This window comes from Aythya ferina (assembly GCF_964211825.1).
Source record: "Aythya ferina genome assembly, chromosome: 2".
NCBI lineage: Eukaryota > Metazoa > Chordata > Aves > Anseriformes > Anatidae > Aythya > Aythya ferina.
The window spans coordinates 117938365-117955473 of NC_140297.1; the positions used below are offsets into that span (position 1 = coordinate 117938365).

General features: G+C 39.4%; 1 protein-coding gene across 6 annotated transcripts; it reads right to left on the bottom strand.

The window, feature by feature from the left end:
* Positions 1-1774: 1774 nt before the first annotated feature.
* Positions 1775-17094, bottom strand: LOC311432146 (uncharacterized protein). Of its 6 annotated transcripts, XR_014689850.1 has the most exons (5): positions 16626-17094; positions 16032-16104; positions 15808-15918; positions 15610-15689; positions 11576-15199 (listed from the first exon to the last, which is right to left on the bottom strand). XR_014689850.1 is itself a non-coding variant. In XM_084510345.1 (4 exons), exons 1-4 carry the CDS (start codon positions 16299-16301, stop codon positions 1817-1819), a joined length of 255 nt encoding a protein of 84 aa, XP_084366471.1. In that variant the 5' UTR covers positions 16302-17094; the 3' UTR covers positions 1775-1816. The 6 variants fall into 6 exon arrangements, 1 of the variants encoding a protein (XP_084366471.1); XM_084510345.1 differs by lacking the exons at positions 11576-15199; positions 15808-15918; positions 16032-16104 and adding exons at positions 1775-1829; positions 6555-6610 and having other exon boundaries at positions 16196-17094; XR_014689849.1 differs by lacking the exon at positions 16032-16104.
* Between the last annotated feature and the right edge of the window lie 15 nt (positions 17095-17109).

Consider the following 17109-nt stretch of genomic DNA (forward strand, 5'->3'; position numbering starts at 1 on the left):
AAAGGAAAAATACAGCAGCATGTAAGAAATAAACAGTAATTAGTGAATGAGACTATTGCTGCTTAAAATTGGTATTTAAAACTTGGAAGAAGATCAAGCAACTTCCTTGTAGCTTTCCTATATTAATATGTACAATAAAACTTCCTATCAGCAAACTGCAGCAAAAATAAATTAACATGTTATGTTACCACTAAAACAGCATGAAAAAGTCTTGGGGGGGGGGAAAGAAAAGAATCTGGGGGAGAAAGGTTTCTGCAGCTATATAGAATGATTTATTTTGTCTCATGTATTTGGATTTAAAATTTAACAATGAAAAGGAATGCTAGCATTGCAGTTAATGTTCTGTGTAAAGGTGCTTATATTACCTGGGTTTCAGTTTATTAATGTTAGAACTCTGTTATTACATACGGAAAGACAGACAAATTCTGCAGGGCACGTATGTGTCTGGTATAAAACTATATTTCTGGTATGACAAGAATAATTTTCAAAGCATACTTTATTCATTTTTTTAAAAAATATTATGAATGCCCTCTGTTTTGGAGCTAGAAGTTATATTAATATTAATCTAAAATGTTCCTAACATTTCTTTTGCTTAAAACAACAAAACTTGGAAGAGTTGAGTTGCTGCAATGAATAATAATACACCTGTCCCCCAAAAAAAAGTCTTTTGACAATGTTTTTTTTATTATTTTTTTTATTTATTTTTATTTTTTTTCTGTTTGTTTGCTTTGTTTTTAAGATAGCAAAGCCTCCACTCTCTGAGACTCTTTACAAAGCCCGTCCTATGTGATAGCCTGCTTTAGTTGACATTTATGTGATTCTCTTCATGGACATTGAAGGGAGGTCACAGTGCAAAATCCAAGTGATTGTGTTTCATTTGTTATAGAAGAGAGGTTTTAAACATGAAGCAATCTCTCACTCCTACAAGAAAGATAATTTACCTCTTCCCTTAGCACAGTCAGGTCCTGGAGAGTTGCCACTTCAATTTTCTGGGACTTTACAACACACTCAACAATATTCAAATAAAATTTTATTGTATTGTGAAAAGATGGGTGGGGAGAGAAACTATGTTAACACTGATTAAAGTTGAAACCTTAGTTCTGTGAAGGTCAGGAAATTCAGAATAGTTTCCTATAATATCTTTACTCTGCTCCAATGTGTGAACATGCAAATGTTTCTTTGCAAACAGCTGTGTGTTCATGTGACAAAATACTCTTTACGTTGTTTGAAAATAAATTAATTTCAAGGTGGTGAGGATCTCACTTTCCAAGAAAATCTTCAGAAAATGTGAACAATTTTTTTCTTTAATATGCAGAAGAATGTGTCTGAGTGTTTCCTGACTACATTGCTTCATAGGAAAAGTTAGTGGTACAAAAACAATTGGCTCAAAAAAAATGTAGACTTATTACCAAATATATTAACAGTATTATTTCCAATAAAACCAGTAGTAGCTGAGATTTTGAACAGACAACTTGTTTGAAATGCACCCTTTGGTTTGTCAGCCAGCAATTTGAAAGGTAACTAAACTGTCTATTAAGTCCTCAAAGCCAATCAAATGCCTACTGTCTTAGCATTTCCAGTGTTTTCCCTAAAATTAAATTTTTGTATTTTCTTTAAAGGCAACAGTAATCATGCAATTGCCTTTGGACATAATGTCGAAAGCTAAACACGTTTTTAAAATTAATCCCATTATTCTGTCAGACATCTTTCCCCTTTTATCAGTTGAAAAAATAGCCTCCTGTAGAGAGTCAGATCTTTTATTTATCATTTCAGAGCTAACTACAATTAACTTTGTTATTTCACAGAAGTTATCCTCTTACTGAAGAGACCTGAAATAAAAAATAATCTTCAGTTAAAAGGGTATATACTGTCATCATCATCAGTCCTTGAAAATTGCCTCATATTGTACTTTTTTGTTTCAGTAATACTACACATAATTCATATACACACATTTAAGTAGCTGGAGCACTGAATAACGAATATTAGAGATTCTGTATCTTCTGTAAATGCATTGATTACCCGTGCATCCTATTACCTATCAATATGCCACTTCTAGGTTGATTTAAAAAAACAAACAAACAAACAAACAAACAAAAAAAACACACAACCATAGGAATCTTTAAAAGAAGGATTTCAACACCTGCCAGCTGTCAACTTGTCTGTATTTGTTAATAATGTACTAGCCAATGCCTTATGGAACATTTTCTCAGAATCTAAAAGGTGAAATCAATGGCGTTCTATGGAAATTAACTTGAATTCAAGGAATTGGGATAGATCTTAGGCATATAGGATCAGAGCAAGTGAAAAAAAAAAAAAAACAAAAAAAACAGATGGTTAAATAAAGAACAATACAGGAGAGCGCATAGTGTTCAATCTCTTCAGTAGGAGGTAAAGGAAGTACAGAATCTCAGACTGGGCCAAATTTAAAGACAAGTGAAGTCAAGGGACTCACTCCTAGCAGCAGGAGTGCTTCAGCGAGGAAAACTCTGGGTTCAAATGTGACCGCTTAGTATACACTCAAAATGTTCACTTTTTTTTTTTTTTTTTTTTTTTCCCTTTGATCTCTGGATCTTATTAGCAAGTCCATCCTAACAGCTTCTTCAGTGAGTCAAAGCAAACTGCTACCCAAATATCTAATTTCTATTGGGTCTAAAACTTCTGACTTTTTTTTATTTGTCTGCACAGGGCTTGATTTAATTGTTATGGAAACTTAAAGTTTTCATAACACAGAATTATCAGTAACAGAAAAAAAAAAAAAAAAAAAAAAAAAAAAAGCCATAAAGGCAACACTGTAAACCAAGTGCAGACTCCTTTATCCAAGCCTCTGAGGTCTTCCTAGCTTTAATGTTATCAGAAAATCAGCTGAAGTCAGTGGGACTACAGGAGAAGCCTTGACAGTTCTGTGTTTGAACTGTTGGCAGGATACTTGACAATGCCTTGAATATAGACACAAATAAAAAGTTTTTGTTTGTTTGGGAAATTATTTTAGGACTTATTTGCTCTATAACAACTAAGGAGATATCCCTTATATATTTTCTGCATGCCTCTCCACAAATAAAGAATGAAAGAACTGATTCTAAGATGCTTAGAGATCTATAAATCTATAGTACATGTGTGAGTTTCCCTTACTTTTTTTGCTTGTTTGTTTGTTTGTTTTTGTTTGGATGTAGTTGAATCTTTATCTGGGTGGAGAGCTTTGTTGTAACAGGATTATTATTTCATTTACCATTTCTTTTCTGAAACAAACAAACAAAATCTTTCATTGACATTATATTCAATATGTTGGGTTAGACGTTTTTTTCAAACACAGAATGACATGAAGAAAATTAATGTTGTCCTTCGATTCACACTGGCAATGTTTAAATTTTAGCTAAGATTGTGCAGAGCTCTTAATATGCACTATACTCTATCATGATTTCATACAGTTAGGAGAATGTAGATTATTTTGATCTAAACACTGACGTAACTCTTTTCAACCAGAATTTGTCTTGTGACAATGTGATGCAAAAACATGTTGACTGTTTGTTCCTACGGTCTCACTAAGTCGCACTGAGTTTAGTGTCATTCTTAATTCTTAATTCTTTCATTCTTAATTAATTATAGGTTTAAACAGAGAGTATCAAGTAAGACCAGCTGAGGAAATACTTCACATACACCTTTCTGAGGCTGCACTTCTAAATAGCCATACATAAGATGAACCAGTTCACTCTAAGCTCAGCACTTTAGGAATATCAAACACAAGTGCATCCATATCACTTTGCAACAGCAGCTTACAGCAGCCTCATCTTTAATGTAATGTAATTGCATATGCACATTACCAGATTTTTTCAAATGTGCCCCTTAGCAGTCTGGGAAGCTGCCCTATGGTGCAACATTCCTTCATGCACCCCGACCATCTACAGCTTTTCTTTCTATTTTTTTCCCCACAGTGCAGAATAGTCCCTGAAGACAGGAATTTCAAACTGCAGCTGAGACTAACACTCTCATCATTGCTTTTGTGACACCCATTACTTTTGCCAGTTGTTTTTGAACTGCTGTCAGGATGCTTGAAGGAATCTTCATTAATGCTGGGAATATAAATCTTATTAATACAAATAGGATGGTGCCTATGCAACTGGAATTTTATAGCAGATGGATGTCATTCTGCGGCATTGCACAGCTTCAGACATCATGGTCATCTGGCTTAGTAACAGGCTGAGCATGGTGCAGCTTTTACTAGTTGCCTTCTGCTTCTGAGATAAGGTACCTGCAGTGACAAGGACCAAAGAAATAATGCAAAAGTGGAATACACTACAGCAGCAGTCAAAATTCAGGACAACAAAGGCTGGTTTTCTATGTATATGTATAGGGAAGATGTTCCGATGTCTCATCACCATCAGAAAGCTCCCTTCACCTGCTAATTGCTTGTCTTGAACTATTTGAGCAGATCCCAGGGGACCAACAATAGTGAAGAGCAGAAGTGCACTAAGGAGCAGTACTGTTGTGTCATACCGGTAACTTTGGCTGTTTGGAGAGGCCTACGAATGGTGCTGTACAGTTGCATTCTTGATTCATTAGGAACGCAGGCTGTACTTGTCTAATCTTCAGCAAGGTAGCAACCCCAAATCCTACAGGACAGGAATTTTTATTTATTTATTTTTTTTTTCATGTTGCTGCAAGGCCTCATCAATTATTAAGGAAGGTTCACTAATATTAATATGGAAACATCAATGTTGCCAAGATCTGGAGTTCATTTCCAGTGGTGCCCAAAGGCAAATATGCTCCCTGTGTAATCTGGATATTAACGGTGTTAAGATTTCACACCTCAGTAGGAAAGATCTGGTTTCTTTTCAGTTCCCCGGCATATGGTGCTTTCCCTACGTTTTTCAGGCAGAAGAAAGAATACTTTGGCTTCGTTTTGCTTAGTCTTAAAATGGAAAGTGCTTTTGGACCACTTATGGTTAAATGTTGGATTTTTCCCAAGCATGTGTGGAAAGGACCTGTTTTATTCTGCAGAGGTTAAACGAAGAGAGAGTGATCACTGTGGAAAGGTCCTACAGCCATTACCTGAAATGGTGTTCCTTGCACTGATGGTGGTAGAACTGGTGGTAGGCCATGTTACTCATCCTTTTGCTGAAGATGTCCATTTACATCATGTTTCCTTTCACTTTCTTCCTTCTGGCTTTGGAAGGAGTCAGAATGTTCTGTTTTGGCCCCTTGGTCTTGGCATAAGAGACTATTTGCTTCTCAGCTGTCTCTTCATGGCCCTCTGTTAGAGTAATTTCAAAAATCCCCAAAGCAGATCTTTTCTTCTTTTTTTCACATGCAGATCTGTTTGCATCTCAGTGGAGGAGAGCTACCTCTATTATACAAGCTGCATCATGATAGAAATATTCCAGGCACTTAGTGTCCTCCTCATCATAATATCAGCGCTAACAAAAATATAAGCCTTTCCCTCCCCCTACAGCCCTTTCCCCTCTCCCCCCAGCCCCCCAGTTTTGGGATACTATTTCCAGCTACTCTTCTACCTTGGGATTTCTTTGGACTTCCTTTGAGAGGCTGAGCTGTATTTGCAGCTATTTTCTCCTACATAAAGCTTCTGTGATAGTAACTTCATGTTTGACCAGCAATGTTAGTTTTTTGTTTTGTTTTGTTTTATTATTTTTTGTTGTTGTTGTTGTTTTTGGAGGGGTAGTAGAAAAGAGAAGAGGAATTAGATGGTTGCTAATCGCATTCTGCTTTCATCAAAGCTATTCTTACTTTGAAGGATGCTACCAAGAGACAAGACTTTCCTGGGGTATAGAAGGATCTTATTCAAAACAGGCAATAGGCCAACCCGAAAGATGCACAAGGGTGCTCTTTATCAAGAGCTTTTCCTCTTCTTACTCCCAACCATACAAGCACTCCAGCTGCTGAAATAGTAAAGAGAAATGCTAGCTATCTGGGCAGGCACAGTAGAGCTTCTCTTCCTTGAAGTTTGTGCACCTCAGCTTTCAGGGTTTTTTATTACACCTACAAATAAGTATAAAATATACTGCAAAATTAATAGCATTCTGCAGTAACCATTTAAGAGCAAGTAGTTTGTAATGTCTTAAAAATCTCTATTGAAGTTTGAAATGTCTCTGTAATGTGATTTTGGCCACTTATGTTATGAAATCTCGATAGCAGTAAAAGCTGAGTGTACTAATGAAAGCAGAAGCCAATGCTCTCTCACTGTTTTTCATGCTGCCACTGTAACTACAGTAAGCATCCCTGCTCTGCAAAGCATCACATGCTTGGTTGTCTTTTCCTCCCAAAGTCCTATTTTATCAACTTTTTTTTTGGAGGAAAAGTGAAGAATTTACAAATGCTTTAAATGCCCCAATTCTAGGTGTGAGCTGTAGCCACATCCCATCTCCATACTGAAGTGACACTTCAGCACATGTAAATCCCATTTGCTCATTCTCTGTAGGAGCAGTGATGACCAGGAGACCAGATATCAGAAACCTGCAGCCTTTGAAAGGGTCTCTCACAGGAATTAATCTGAGCAAATTGCTATGTCGTTGAGAGGCTCTTGTTACTCGAGTCATACCAACCTGTTAGGGAGAAGATACGTTGAAAACTTCTCATACAGGATTATTAGGTTCCATGCCTTTATTGGACATATGATACCAGGAAGAGAATAAATTTAGGAATTACTTCTAAATCAGCACCTGCTAAATGATACACCACTTTTTTTTTTTTTTTTTTTTTTTTTTTTTTTTTTTTTTGGCAGAAGAGTTAAGATATTTGGGGGGAAGATTCTGTGCATGGATATTATACCTTTTACAGACTTGTATTCATTCATACTATTTGTTCACTTGAGTTGAAAGGGCTAATGAATGGCTGAGTTTACCTGCAATATGAAGTTGATGTCAATGAAAAACAGAGCAGTTAAAACCCTAAAATATTTAAACTCTCAAGGAATATGGGAGGGAGAAAATCTCACCTCTGCATTTGCAAGCAATGGTCTGGAGTTTGCTTCTGGCCATCATGCAGCAGGACACTGTCTTTGGCAGCAATAATTTAAGATTTCTTTTTCTCAAAAAGAGCTGGTATTGTGATTCTAGGAACTGAGTCATGGTATGGATATGTATGTGAAATGTGCAGAGTCTGCCAAAAGAATGAACCCTTTTCAAAACTATTAAAAGCTGCTCAGCAGGGTCATCCAGTTCAGACTGAAGTTTATGGAGATTACACAGCACCGTGACTCTATGGAGTTAACAGTACCAGAAAGGAATAGCTGTGAGAGAGAGTAATATTCACAGAGAAAACTCCAAATCAACCCAAGGCCTGGCATTTAGTCCTTACAATGGAAAGGCACAGCAATGAATCACAATGAAACACATAATTTGTGTTTTTGTTTGATTGTTTTTATTTGTTTTTCATTTGGTTGTTTTTGTTTTGTTGTTTGTTTGGGTGGGAGGGAGGGAGGGTTTTTTGTTTGCTTGCTTGCTTTGGTGGGAAAACTAAACAACACAATTCTTTGGTTTGATGTTTGTTCCAGCTCCTCAAAATGGTGGCACATCCAATATTATCAGTCCTGTTCTGATCCCCTTGTCCTTCAGTTCCTCTGCTGCAACTTTTTAGAAATTGACATGAGGCCAAAATTTAGAGACATTTACTTGTTAGTTCTTAAAATATGGTACATGTTTACCACTTATTGACTCATCTCAAGCTGGGACTACACATGCCACTCTTCAGAAGACCAGAGCATGTTCAGGCAGAATCAAAGGGGACATGTATGCTTTAATAGATACAGAAACTCAGTTACTTAGAGAAGTGGGGCACTCCCAGCTTCCCAAGGGCACTTACTTGTAGAGGCAGTCTGGTCATGATGACTCCAAGTAAGTGTGAGGAGAGAATACAGAGAGATGTAAAGTGATCAGTGTGGGATGGAAGTGGAAGACTGCCAGAACTGGAGCTGCAAAGAATGTATTTACAAAAGCTTCAGTGCAAAGGAAAATGAGGGTTCTTCCTGTAAAAGTCAGATGCCTGGGAACAAATACTGCAGGGTGTGTTTCAGAGAGAGAAATGCTATTTTGGTAAGCTGTGATTCTGACTGGGGAGCCAACTGATAACCAAAGAAACGGTGTGACAAAAGGATTAATGTGATCATTGTATTTGTTGACACGGAATCATTGAACAGGAATCTGGTACATGCATTATTTTGGTCTTTCAAATGACTACAGCTACTAGTGAAATACACTGTGCAGTGCTAGTACAGGTATTTCAAGCAGCATTTTTAAAATTAGAGGGTCATGGAAGAACTAGAACATTTATTAAATGATTGGAAACCTATGAGTTTTAATTAAATACTCAAAGACTTTGCTTCAGTTAGCTTAATGAGGAAAAGTGCAGACTTATAAAATGTAACTGGTCTATAGTTCCAATACCAGGAACAGAAACATGAAAAAGCAACTCTTCAGCTTATTGCTGAAAGAAATAACAAGAGTTATTGTCTGGAAATTAGACAAGTTGGATAAATGCAGTCTAGTCATGACACAGATATTTTTAAAGGAAAGGGTAACCATCTAACAGCACAACTTGCTACTACATGTAACATTAGATTCTCCAACATCAGTAGTTTTTCAATTAAAGTTGATTTTTTTAAAAGTACCTAGTTCAGGCAGCAATTATTTCAGCAGTATTTTATAACCAATATTACATAGCCTATAGACTTTCGTTCATTTAATCTAGGATATCTAACATTTCCATTCAAATGATTTTAAAGTAAATCACAAACACGCATAAAGAATTCCTGAAAAACCTTGTGAGGAGTATAAGCAATTTCAATGTTTATTTGTTTTTTCTCCAAAAAAAAAGCTTTTCTTGGCGGTAGAATAACTACTGTGTAATAGAGATACCACTGGGGTAGCATCAGTCCAGGTAGCAGCAGCACGCAGCTCAATGCTGGATGCAAACTCTTTCTGTGAATCAAAGCGAATGTTCGGGTGTTTAGCCCCTGCTGAGCTCCCTGCTGTTGCCTGCAGTTCTGGAGCTGTGAACAGCTTCCCCTATAGCAGCAGCTGATGTTGCACCCTCTCTGAAGTGGTTCAAAGAAAGGCCCAGGCGTGGCTGAAAATGCGTCTGTCACTGACTTGTGAAGTGAGAGTTTTCACTGAAGAACAATATTCACTGGGAAAAATTAACTGCAACACACAAGACTTGTGGTGGGTTCTGTCACTTTAAAACAAACCTCCATCTCTGCCTTAAAAACATGCCCTGCCTCTGCGCAAGTTATTGGCCCTGTTGGGAAAATTACCAGGCAATATTCTTGAGCCTGTGTTACAGCGAGGTCACAATAAATGATGAAAACGGTCCCCTCTGACTTTAGAATATATAAACAGTGGATGTGATCCATTAGCAGTGGAGAAAAAGTAATAGAGTTTATTTTAAAGCCAAAGAGTCCTAGATTTTTGTTTTTATTTTTGGCATATGTACTGAATAGTGCTTCTCAACATGGAAACAAATTGGGGACTACATTTAAAATAACATACATATTCTACATTTCAACTCCCAAATGCTTCTGTCAAAGCTCTGTTAAAAATGGGACAAATTTTCAAGTATGATGAGCACTCAGCAGCTCCCAAGGGTGCTAAAGGTGAGAAGCAGCAGAGCAAGGTTGATAAGGACGACTGGTGCAGATTTAGGAGCTCATCTTGCTGGGGCAGTTAACACCTCAGTCCAAGCAGCCCTCCTACCTCTTGGTCTCACAGTAACAATGCTTTTCTCTTGTTGTTGTTTTTAAATCATCTGCAGGTAGCTTTCTGGGGCACTTTTCAGCAGTTTAGCTCCTATTTGACCTAACATGTCGGACTGCATACTGGTGAGGAGGGGTATAAGCGTGTTCCCCTCAGCTCCAGGGATGGAGGCCTCTTGGAAGAGACAAAATGGACAGCTGTGAAGGCTAATAAATCACAGTGCCAGAGGAACAGCTCCTTTTGTTTGAAAGAGCCCAGTTTCAGACACAGCTGTGTCTGCAGAGATCAGTCTTCCCACCATCCCTCTCAAACGTGTTGAGTTGCTAGCTGTCTGCAGGAAGGGCCTGGCGTCATGAGGCCCAAACCCCAAATCTCCATGCTTCCAGGGATCCAGGCTGCTTTAACACAGTTCCCTTAAAGGAGGGTATTCTTTCTCCATGAATCAATGTTTAGAGACTTTCCAAAGTTTAGATTATGACCAAGTTACATAAATTCATACAGCATTTAGGGATATTTTAGATGTGCATTATTGCAAAACAGACAGAAGATCGCCTCAGAAAAGAAAGCCATTTTGAAGTCCTACTAATGTGAAAATGATTCAAAACAAGGAAGTTTTTTTTTAATCAGATGATTTTTTATCATTTCAGATGATTTTTTTTTCAATTCCTCTGAAAGTATGTAAAATATTGAAGCATGGGTATTTCACTGTGTGTCAAATTTTAACTTGGAGTGAATTTCTGCAGCCAGGTTGCAAACACTTTGAATAAGAATACTAATATTATCAATCTAGTTATCAAATAAAAACAAATTTTCAGGTGCTTGAATCCAAAATGTCCTCATTTTCTAAAGTCTCTGAACTTCTTGCATCCTTGGAACAAACCATGTAAAATGTATATTTTAATCTGCAACTTTTGGGAACATTGACTGTGATCTAAAGCTCACTTTTTGTAATTGCATTTTCTTTCCTTGAACCAGAAAATGGTATCAACAGGATACCAATTATATTATCATGCTGGGCCACTTTATATTCTACCTTCACATTTTCCTATGGAAAACATAATTATCACTATTATAATCCACTACAAAGGGAGGTATCTATGAAGTGCAACTACAGCTTATACTGACAACAGTTTTTTCACTGACGGAAGCCATATGTTTCTGTCGGCCTGTGAACAAGTAAATCTTAATGCACTGCAATTTTATTTCCAAGAGAAATATTGTCTCAGTCCTCTCCTTCAGTTTACCCTTTGAGACATCAGTCAGACCCAGCTCCTCCTCCATGCAGTTGGGGCCTTTCAAGAGAGGCAATGAGGACATGAAAATAGACATCTCTCCCTAGCATCTCTCCGCAGCTTAATATACCAGAGACTCTTGGAAACACCAGAGCAGCTCCTGCAGTCTCCAAATAGGCTACATCATTTGTTTAATGAAGATGGTTTGTATACAGAATTTTTGCAATACAGAAGCTATTGGAGGAATAAGAGGTATATTAGATGCAGATGGATTTTTCAGGGTATATAGCTATGAAACTCCTCTGAAATACAAAAACCTAATGTTCAGATCAATAACAATGACAGATCTGGTCAACCTTATCAGTGACTGAGAAAGACACAACCTCAATGTAAGAACTGTACTTCTTCCAAGGTCAGAAAGTCTAAGCTCCGGAGTCTGGGAGTGAAATCCCTCAATGGGATGGCAATAATAATGTTATAACAAAAATAATATATTTTCCTTAATCTCATTCTTCAAAAAGGACAAACAAAATTTTCTCAAGTTTTCATGAAGCACTTGGCTCAAAACAGCTGGCCAGCACAGAGAATTTCATCTTGTTAACTAATAAAAAAAAAAAAAAAAAAAAAAAGAGGGAGGGGAATAGTAAATGAAAATAAGATTTTGATATAAAAATATTAGGCAAATTTAACTACAGATGTTGTTAAAATCTCTGTTTAACAGTAGAAGGGGCAATCCATATGGCAGCTCCCTTTTACAATTTAATTAAAGCAAATTATTATCTATGGTGGTTTACCATAAATAACTAGAGTTCCAGTTTCATAATTTTTATTACCTAGAAGTTAGGAGTAATAAGGTTGATGTGGAAATTTACAACATTTCCTTTTTCAAGGTGTTACATAATTTTTAGAGAACCTAACAGGTATCATGCCAGTAAAATTTGGCTATGGCTAAAGAGGATCTCTGCAGACTGCATTAGTCTGAAAAAGATAAGACTTCTGATCCCAAGACAGTAACATGGTTACTAGATTTCAGTGAGATCAAGAAAAAGGAAGTACTTCACTTCAAATAAATAAAAATACTAGCAATTAAAAAAAAAAAGGTTTCATTTAGTAAAACTAGCTTTTTAAGAGGCAAGCCCAATTCTTTCTATTGGCCTACTCGCTAATGAAATGGTTCTATGAAACTGTAAAACTTTCTTCTGTGGTGATTAGAAATTATCATAGGCCCTTGTTCCAAGCTTTCATCCTTTCAGTCACGCCATATGATTAGGGTCTTGTTCTGGAAGATAATATTTTGTTGTTGTTGAAGATATATGACTCCGAATAGAGATGCTTTGCTGACCAGATCTTTTCCTCTGTCTTGATTTTCAACAGAAAATCTCCAGACCAAACAGTTTTAAATCACTGGGCAGTAATGCTGAATGAGACCCTCTAGAAGAACACACTAAGCTTCACTATGTTGATTTTTAAATCACCAAACATAGGGTATAGACATAAAGCAAATTACACAATATGCAAATATGTTGTATCACAGCTGTACTGCATATGCTCAGCATCTTCTCTATAGAGAAATCCTTTGCAAAATGTACTAGCAATTAACAGAAATGTAAGTGGTGGCAGATATGATTTATCAGAAAAAGCAAAAAAAACATCCTCTTCCACATCATATGTATATATTTTAACATATATAGGATAGAAAGTGATTAATGCTGATGAGGGTTGCTAAAGCAGAAAGAGAACTGCTATATACAACATTTTTTTCATCCTAACCTAGCTGGTTTTCAAAGTTGAGCACAATAGCTCACAAACTGCTGCAGCTTTAGTTACCTTTCCATGCCCTGCATTGTCTCGACCTAAGAAGCAGACTGAAGAAAGTTGCATGTTAGGTAATGATAGCGCCAGGAAAGCCCATGAAGGTAAGTTAAGCCCGTGAAGTTCTGTAATGAATTAAAAGACACATTCGAGTAAATATTACCTACTTCTAGGACTTTTTTTATTTTTTTTCTGAAGACTATTTGCCTAAATAAAGAACAATTAGAACTTTTATTTTCAGTTCTCATAGGTGATAAACATGAAATTGTAAATTAAGAAAAGCACTCAGAACACGTAATGGGTCACTTTTTTTTTTTTTTACTGAAGTAAGAGAAAGCAGCTCTAGCAGCAAAGTTCTTATTACCCCAATTTGAAAAATATTTAAGCTGTTTTGGCATCTACGCCACTCAGTTTTTCTTTCTCACTTGACACTATCTATACAAAACTGCATTCTCCCTGGCCATGCATGATTATCTACTTCCTAAAACAATTATTTTCAAGTGTTGCCAATGATAAACAATCTTATAATTCAAAAAATCTCCACCCTTGGGAACTTTGGATGTGTGAAGTAGGAAGAAAAAAATACTATTTTTGCCATTACTGTGATAAAAAACCTTATTAAGAACTGAATGTCCTCGGAAAGAAAAGGAGATTGCAGGGAATGAACAAGCTATTAATTAGGTGTTTTATTTTGTTTATCAACGACAGATATTTCGTGAGATGTAATGAAGAAAGCAATAAAAGTGGGTAAACTAATATGCCCTTAAGTACTTTTGCTCATTATCTTTATCCCTCCATTATTAATTCTAAATAATGGAGTATGGCCTCCATCTTGTAAATATTTAGGCCTATGAACAGTGGTATGCAGCGTGTAGTGTGACTGAATTTGCTGAGATCTCCTGTATAAATGTTTGTCAGATCAAGGCCTAAATTGTCAGTAAAGTGCTTAATTTGCATAATTTGAATCGAGGACAGTGGTAGTGGCAGTACCTGGCAGATTAAACATAAGGATAGGCCCACACGGGAGAAGTTCTTTTATTTTTCAAAATATTTCAAGCTGTGAGCACACTAGTATGTTCCAAATTGAAAACATTCATTTTTTACAGAATTTTTATGAACCCTAGGAATGAAAATTAATTTGGACAAGTTGAAAGAGAGACTCAACTCCATGACTAACATGGGAATTACCCTAATCCTCTCTTCAACTTAATCATGGAATTTTAACAAGTTTTTTTTTCTGGAAGCCCTTGAGATCTCCTAGGTTGAACATTAACGTATGTCCATTATTTTTATACTACTTAGAATACACTCACAAATGCAATCTGTGGCTGAGTTATGAGATAAACCCTTCGAGCTCTAAATCACTTGTTTGAATATTGGCCAGAAATCGTCACCATTTGATGACTTTTGCATGATATATGCAAAAAGGGCTGATGATCTCAATTTAGTATCAGTTCTAACTCTGAATCTCCAGCTATGCCCAATTATTGTCAGATTATTTCTGTAAGAATCTGTTTTCTGGGGCTCATCCTACAGATCAATAGCAGAAGCCCCGAGGAGCCATCCATGTCTCCCAAGAAAAGAAACTCTCAAGTTTCTCCTCTTCTGCGCTCTCCCAGACATATGCCTCTCACCCACAAAAAGATTCAGTGCAGAGATTCTGCCTCAAAAAGTATAAGCCACCCCTGCTCAATTAGTTTCTCTTGATCACAGCACCCAGAACTGGGAAACTCCGTGAGCCGGAGGGCACTTTTGGTTACAGCTGTGTAAATGAGGGAAGCCACCTGCTTGATAGAAACATGTTCAAGACTAAAAGATTCAGTAAAACAGTGTTGGTGAGAGCAATTTTTCTGCCAGCGTTACTATTTCTGCTAAGTAATTTAAAGGCAGCAGCAGAACCGTTAAGAGGCATCAGCCAGAGCTCAGATCTGGTAACCTTCCAGATATGCTGCAGAGCCTTTTATTTTTTCAGGCCTGTAGGGATGGATGGGTTGAGGGAATATGAGGGGCCAGGCTCCTCTCCGTGCTAGGTAATTACTCTCGTCAGACAGTTGGTTTATGGAGGTGTTTATATTGTATGCCTTGCATTTTGTAGAGCACTTGTAAAAGTGAATAAATGCTCAAACAGAGTAATTAACAAATGTTACTAGTATGTCTACCTACCAGAAAACACAAATAGAAATCTGTTACTTGAGGAAAGTGAACATTTCATCAGCAGGCACAAGCACAATCTCAGGGTAAGGCCTTAGACATGACAGAGCACATGCTGGTCCAGCAGGTGCCAACTCGGGAAACTCATCCTCGTAACAGGATATAAGCATCAGCAGCGCTGTTCCTGCTCACTTTGTCCTAGTCCCAGGCTGAATTTTAATCCAGAGCCTCATTACCAGACTTCATTTCCATCATTTATTGCTCGTCGCAACTCTTGGTCCGCTACAATTTCATGGGCTACAACTTGAAAAAAAAAAAAAAAAGGCAGGGGAATGGGATGGGATGGGATGGGATGGCATGGGATGGCATGGGATGGGATGGGATGGGATGGGATGGGATGGGATGGGATGGGATGGGATGGGATGAAGGGGTTGTTTTTCTATTCCGGGCTGTCTCCTCGCTTGATTCTCCTCTGCCTTTCGATGCCCTCGGGTGGCTCCTGGCTCGCTCCTGGCTCGCCCCCGGCCCGGCTGCTGCCGCGGCGCGGCTCGGCACGGCACGGCTCGGCACCGGCTGCGCGCAGCTCCCCCGCCGCTGCTGGCTTTTTCTGCCTCTCCCTGACTTGGGTAAACAGCTGCATGGCAGCTCGCAAGCGACCGGTTATTTTCAATTTCGAAGCTAATGAAACCGGCATCGTGCAAGCCTGTACTTACCCCGCCTGTCCCCGACAAAACATAAAAGCAAATCCGGTGTTTTCTTGCAAAGCCCCGAGCATGGCGTTTTGCGTTATTTTCTAAAGCAAAGAAGGAAAAAAAAAAAAAAAAGAAAGAAAGAAAAAAAAAGCAGAGATTGAAAGTATTTTACTTGCAAGCTCAAGTGTAAAATAAGATGCTTTAGAATAAATAACATACCATTTAAAATCGACACTTCATGAGATCAGACAATCAAGCCAGATCCTCCCCTTATTATGTCCCGGGCTGGGAGCTCTGGTGCATGGACACAAAACAACTTTGCTCAGTGACCTGTGGGCGAGGGGAGATCTTTGCCAGCCCTGCAAATGATCCAGCACTGATCCCTGCTCCTGTAAGTGCTCGCCCAGCAAGGCTCCCGGTTTCTTTCCGCTATGCACGCTCACATTTTTGGCCCCGCGGACTGCGGCGCCGGCCAAGGAGCCTTTGAAAACACTCGCTGATAAATTCAGCAGGTAGCTGGGAATAAAACAGAGAGCGGGGATGGGGGGGGGGGGGGGGGGGTAATAACAGGAGGGAATTAAAAAATAACAATAAAAAACCAAAGCACCCCGTGAAGCCGTAGCAGTTGCGAGAAACTTGCGGCGCCGGCAGCAGCCGGGGGGCAGCTGGTGGCGTCCCGGAGCCCCCGGTGGGCTTCGCCCTGCATCCAGCATCCCCCGAGGGGCACCGCAGGGCCGGGCTCTCCCTCCCCAGCAAGTTGTGCCCTCCAATTGCAGCACACTAAGTTAGCGGGTCGCGATTTTTTTTTTTTTTTTAATTTTCTAATTATTATTATTTTTCCCCCGAGGCCGGCAGGGCCCGGGGAGCGAGGAAGGGCAGCGCACGGTGCTGCATCGGCCGTGCGGCCGGCAGGGAGCGACGGGAGGCGGAGGGGGAGCTGCCAGCAGCAGCAGCAGCAGCAGCAGGAGGCAGGGAGGCAGGCACCGGGCGAGCACACGCACACACACACACACGCACAGAGACACACGCACACTCACGGCAGGCAGAGGCTGCTCGGTATTGTTATCGCTGCGCTTCGGCGGAGGGCTGTGCGTGCAGGGGGAGGGGTGGAGGGAGGAGAAGAAAGAGGGAGAGAGGAAAGTGAAGGGGGAGAGAGAGGAGAGCATGCAGCAGGGCTGGGGCCGGAGCAGCGGCGGTGCCGGCACGCCCGGGCTCAGGCGCTGAGCGCGGCGGGGAGGAGAGAGGCGGGCACGATCCGGGCGGGGGCACGGAGCCGGGCACAGCCGCCGCACCGGCCTCCTCCTCCTCCTCCTCCTCTTCGCAGCAGCAGCAGCAGCGACTACTTCTTTCTTATCTCCCAGCCTTTTGTTCGCCCATCCTCCTCCTCCTCCCTGCCCACCCTCTGCACAGCGGGGAGAGAAAAGCAGCCTGACCCAGAGCTGAGTTTCACCCACCCTCTCTCTCTCTCTCTCTCTCTCTCTCTCTCTCTCTCTCTCTCTCTCTCTCTCTCTCTCTCTCTCT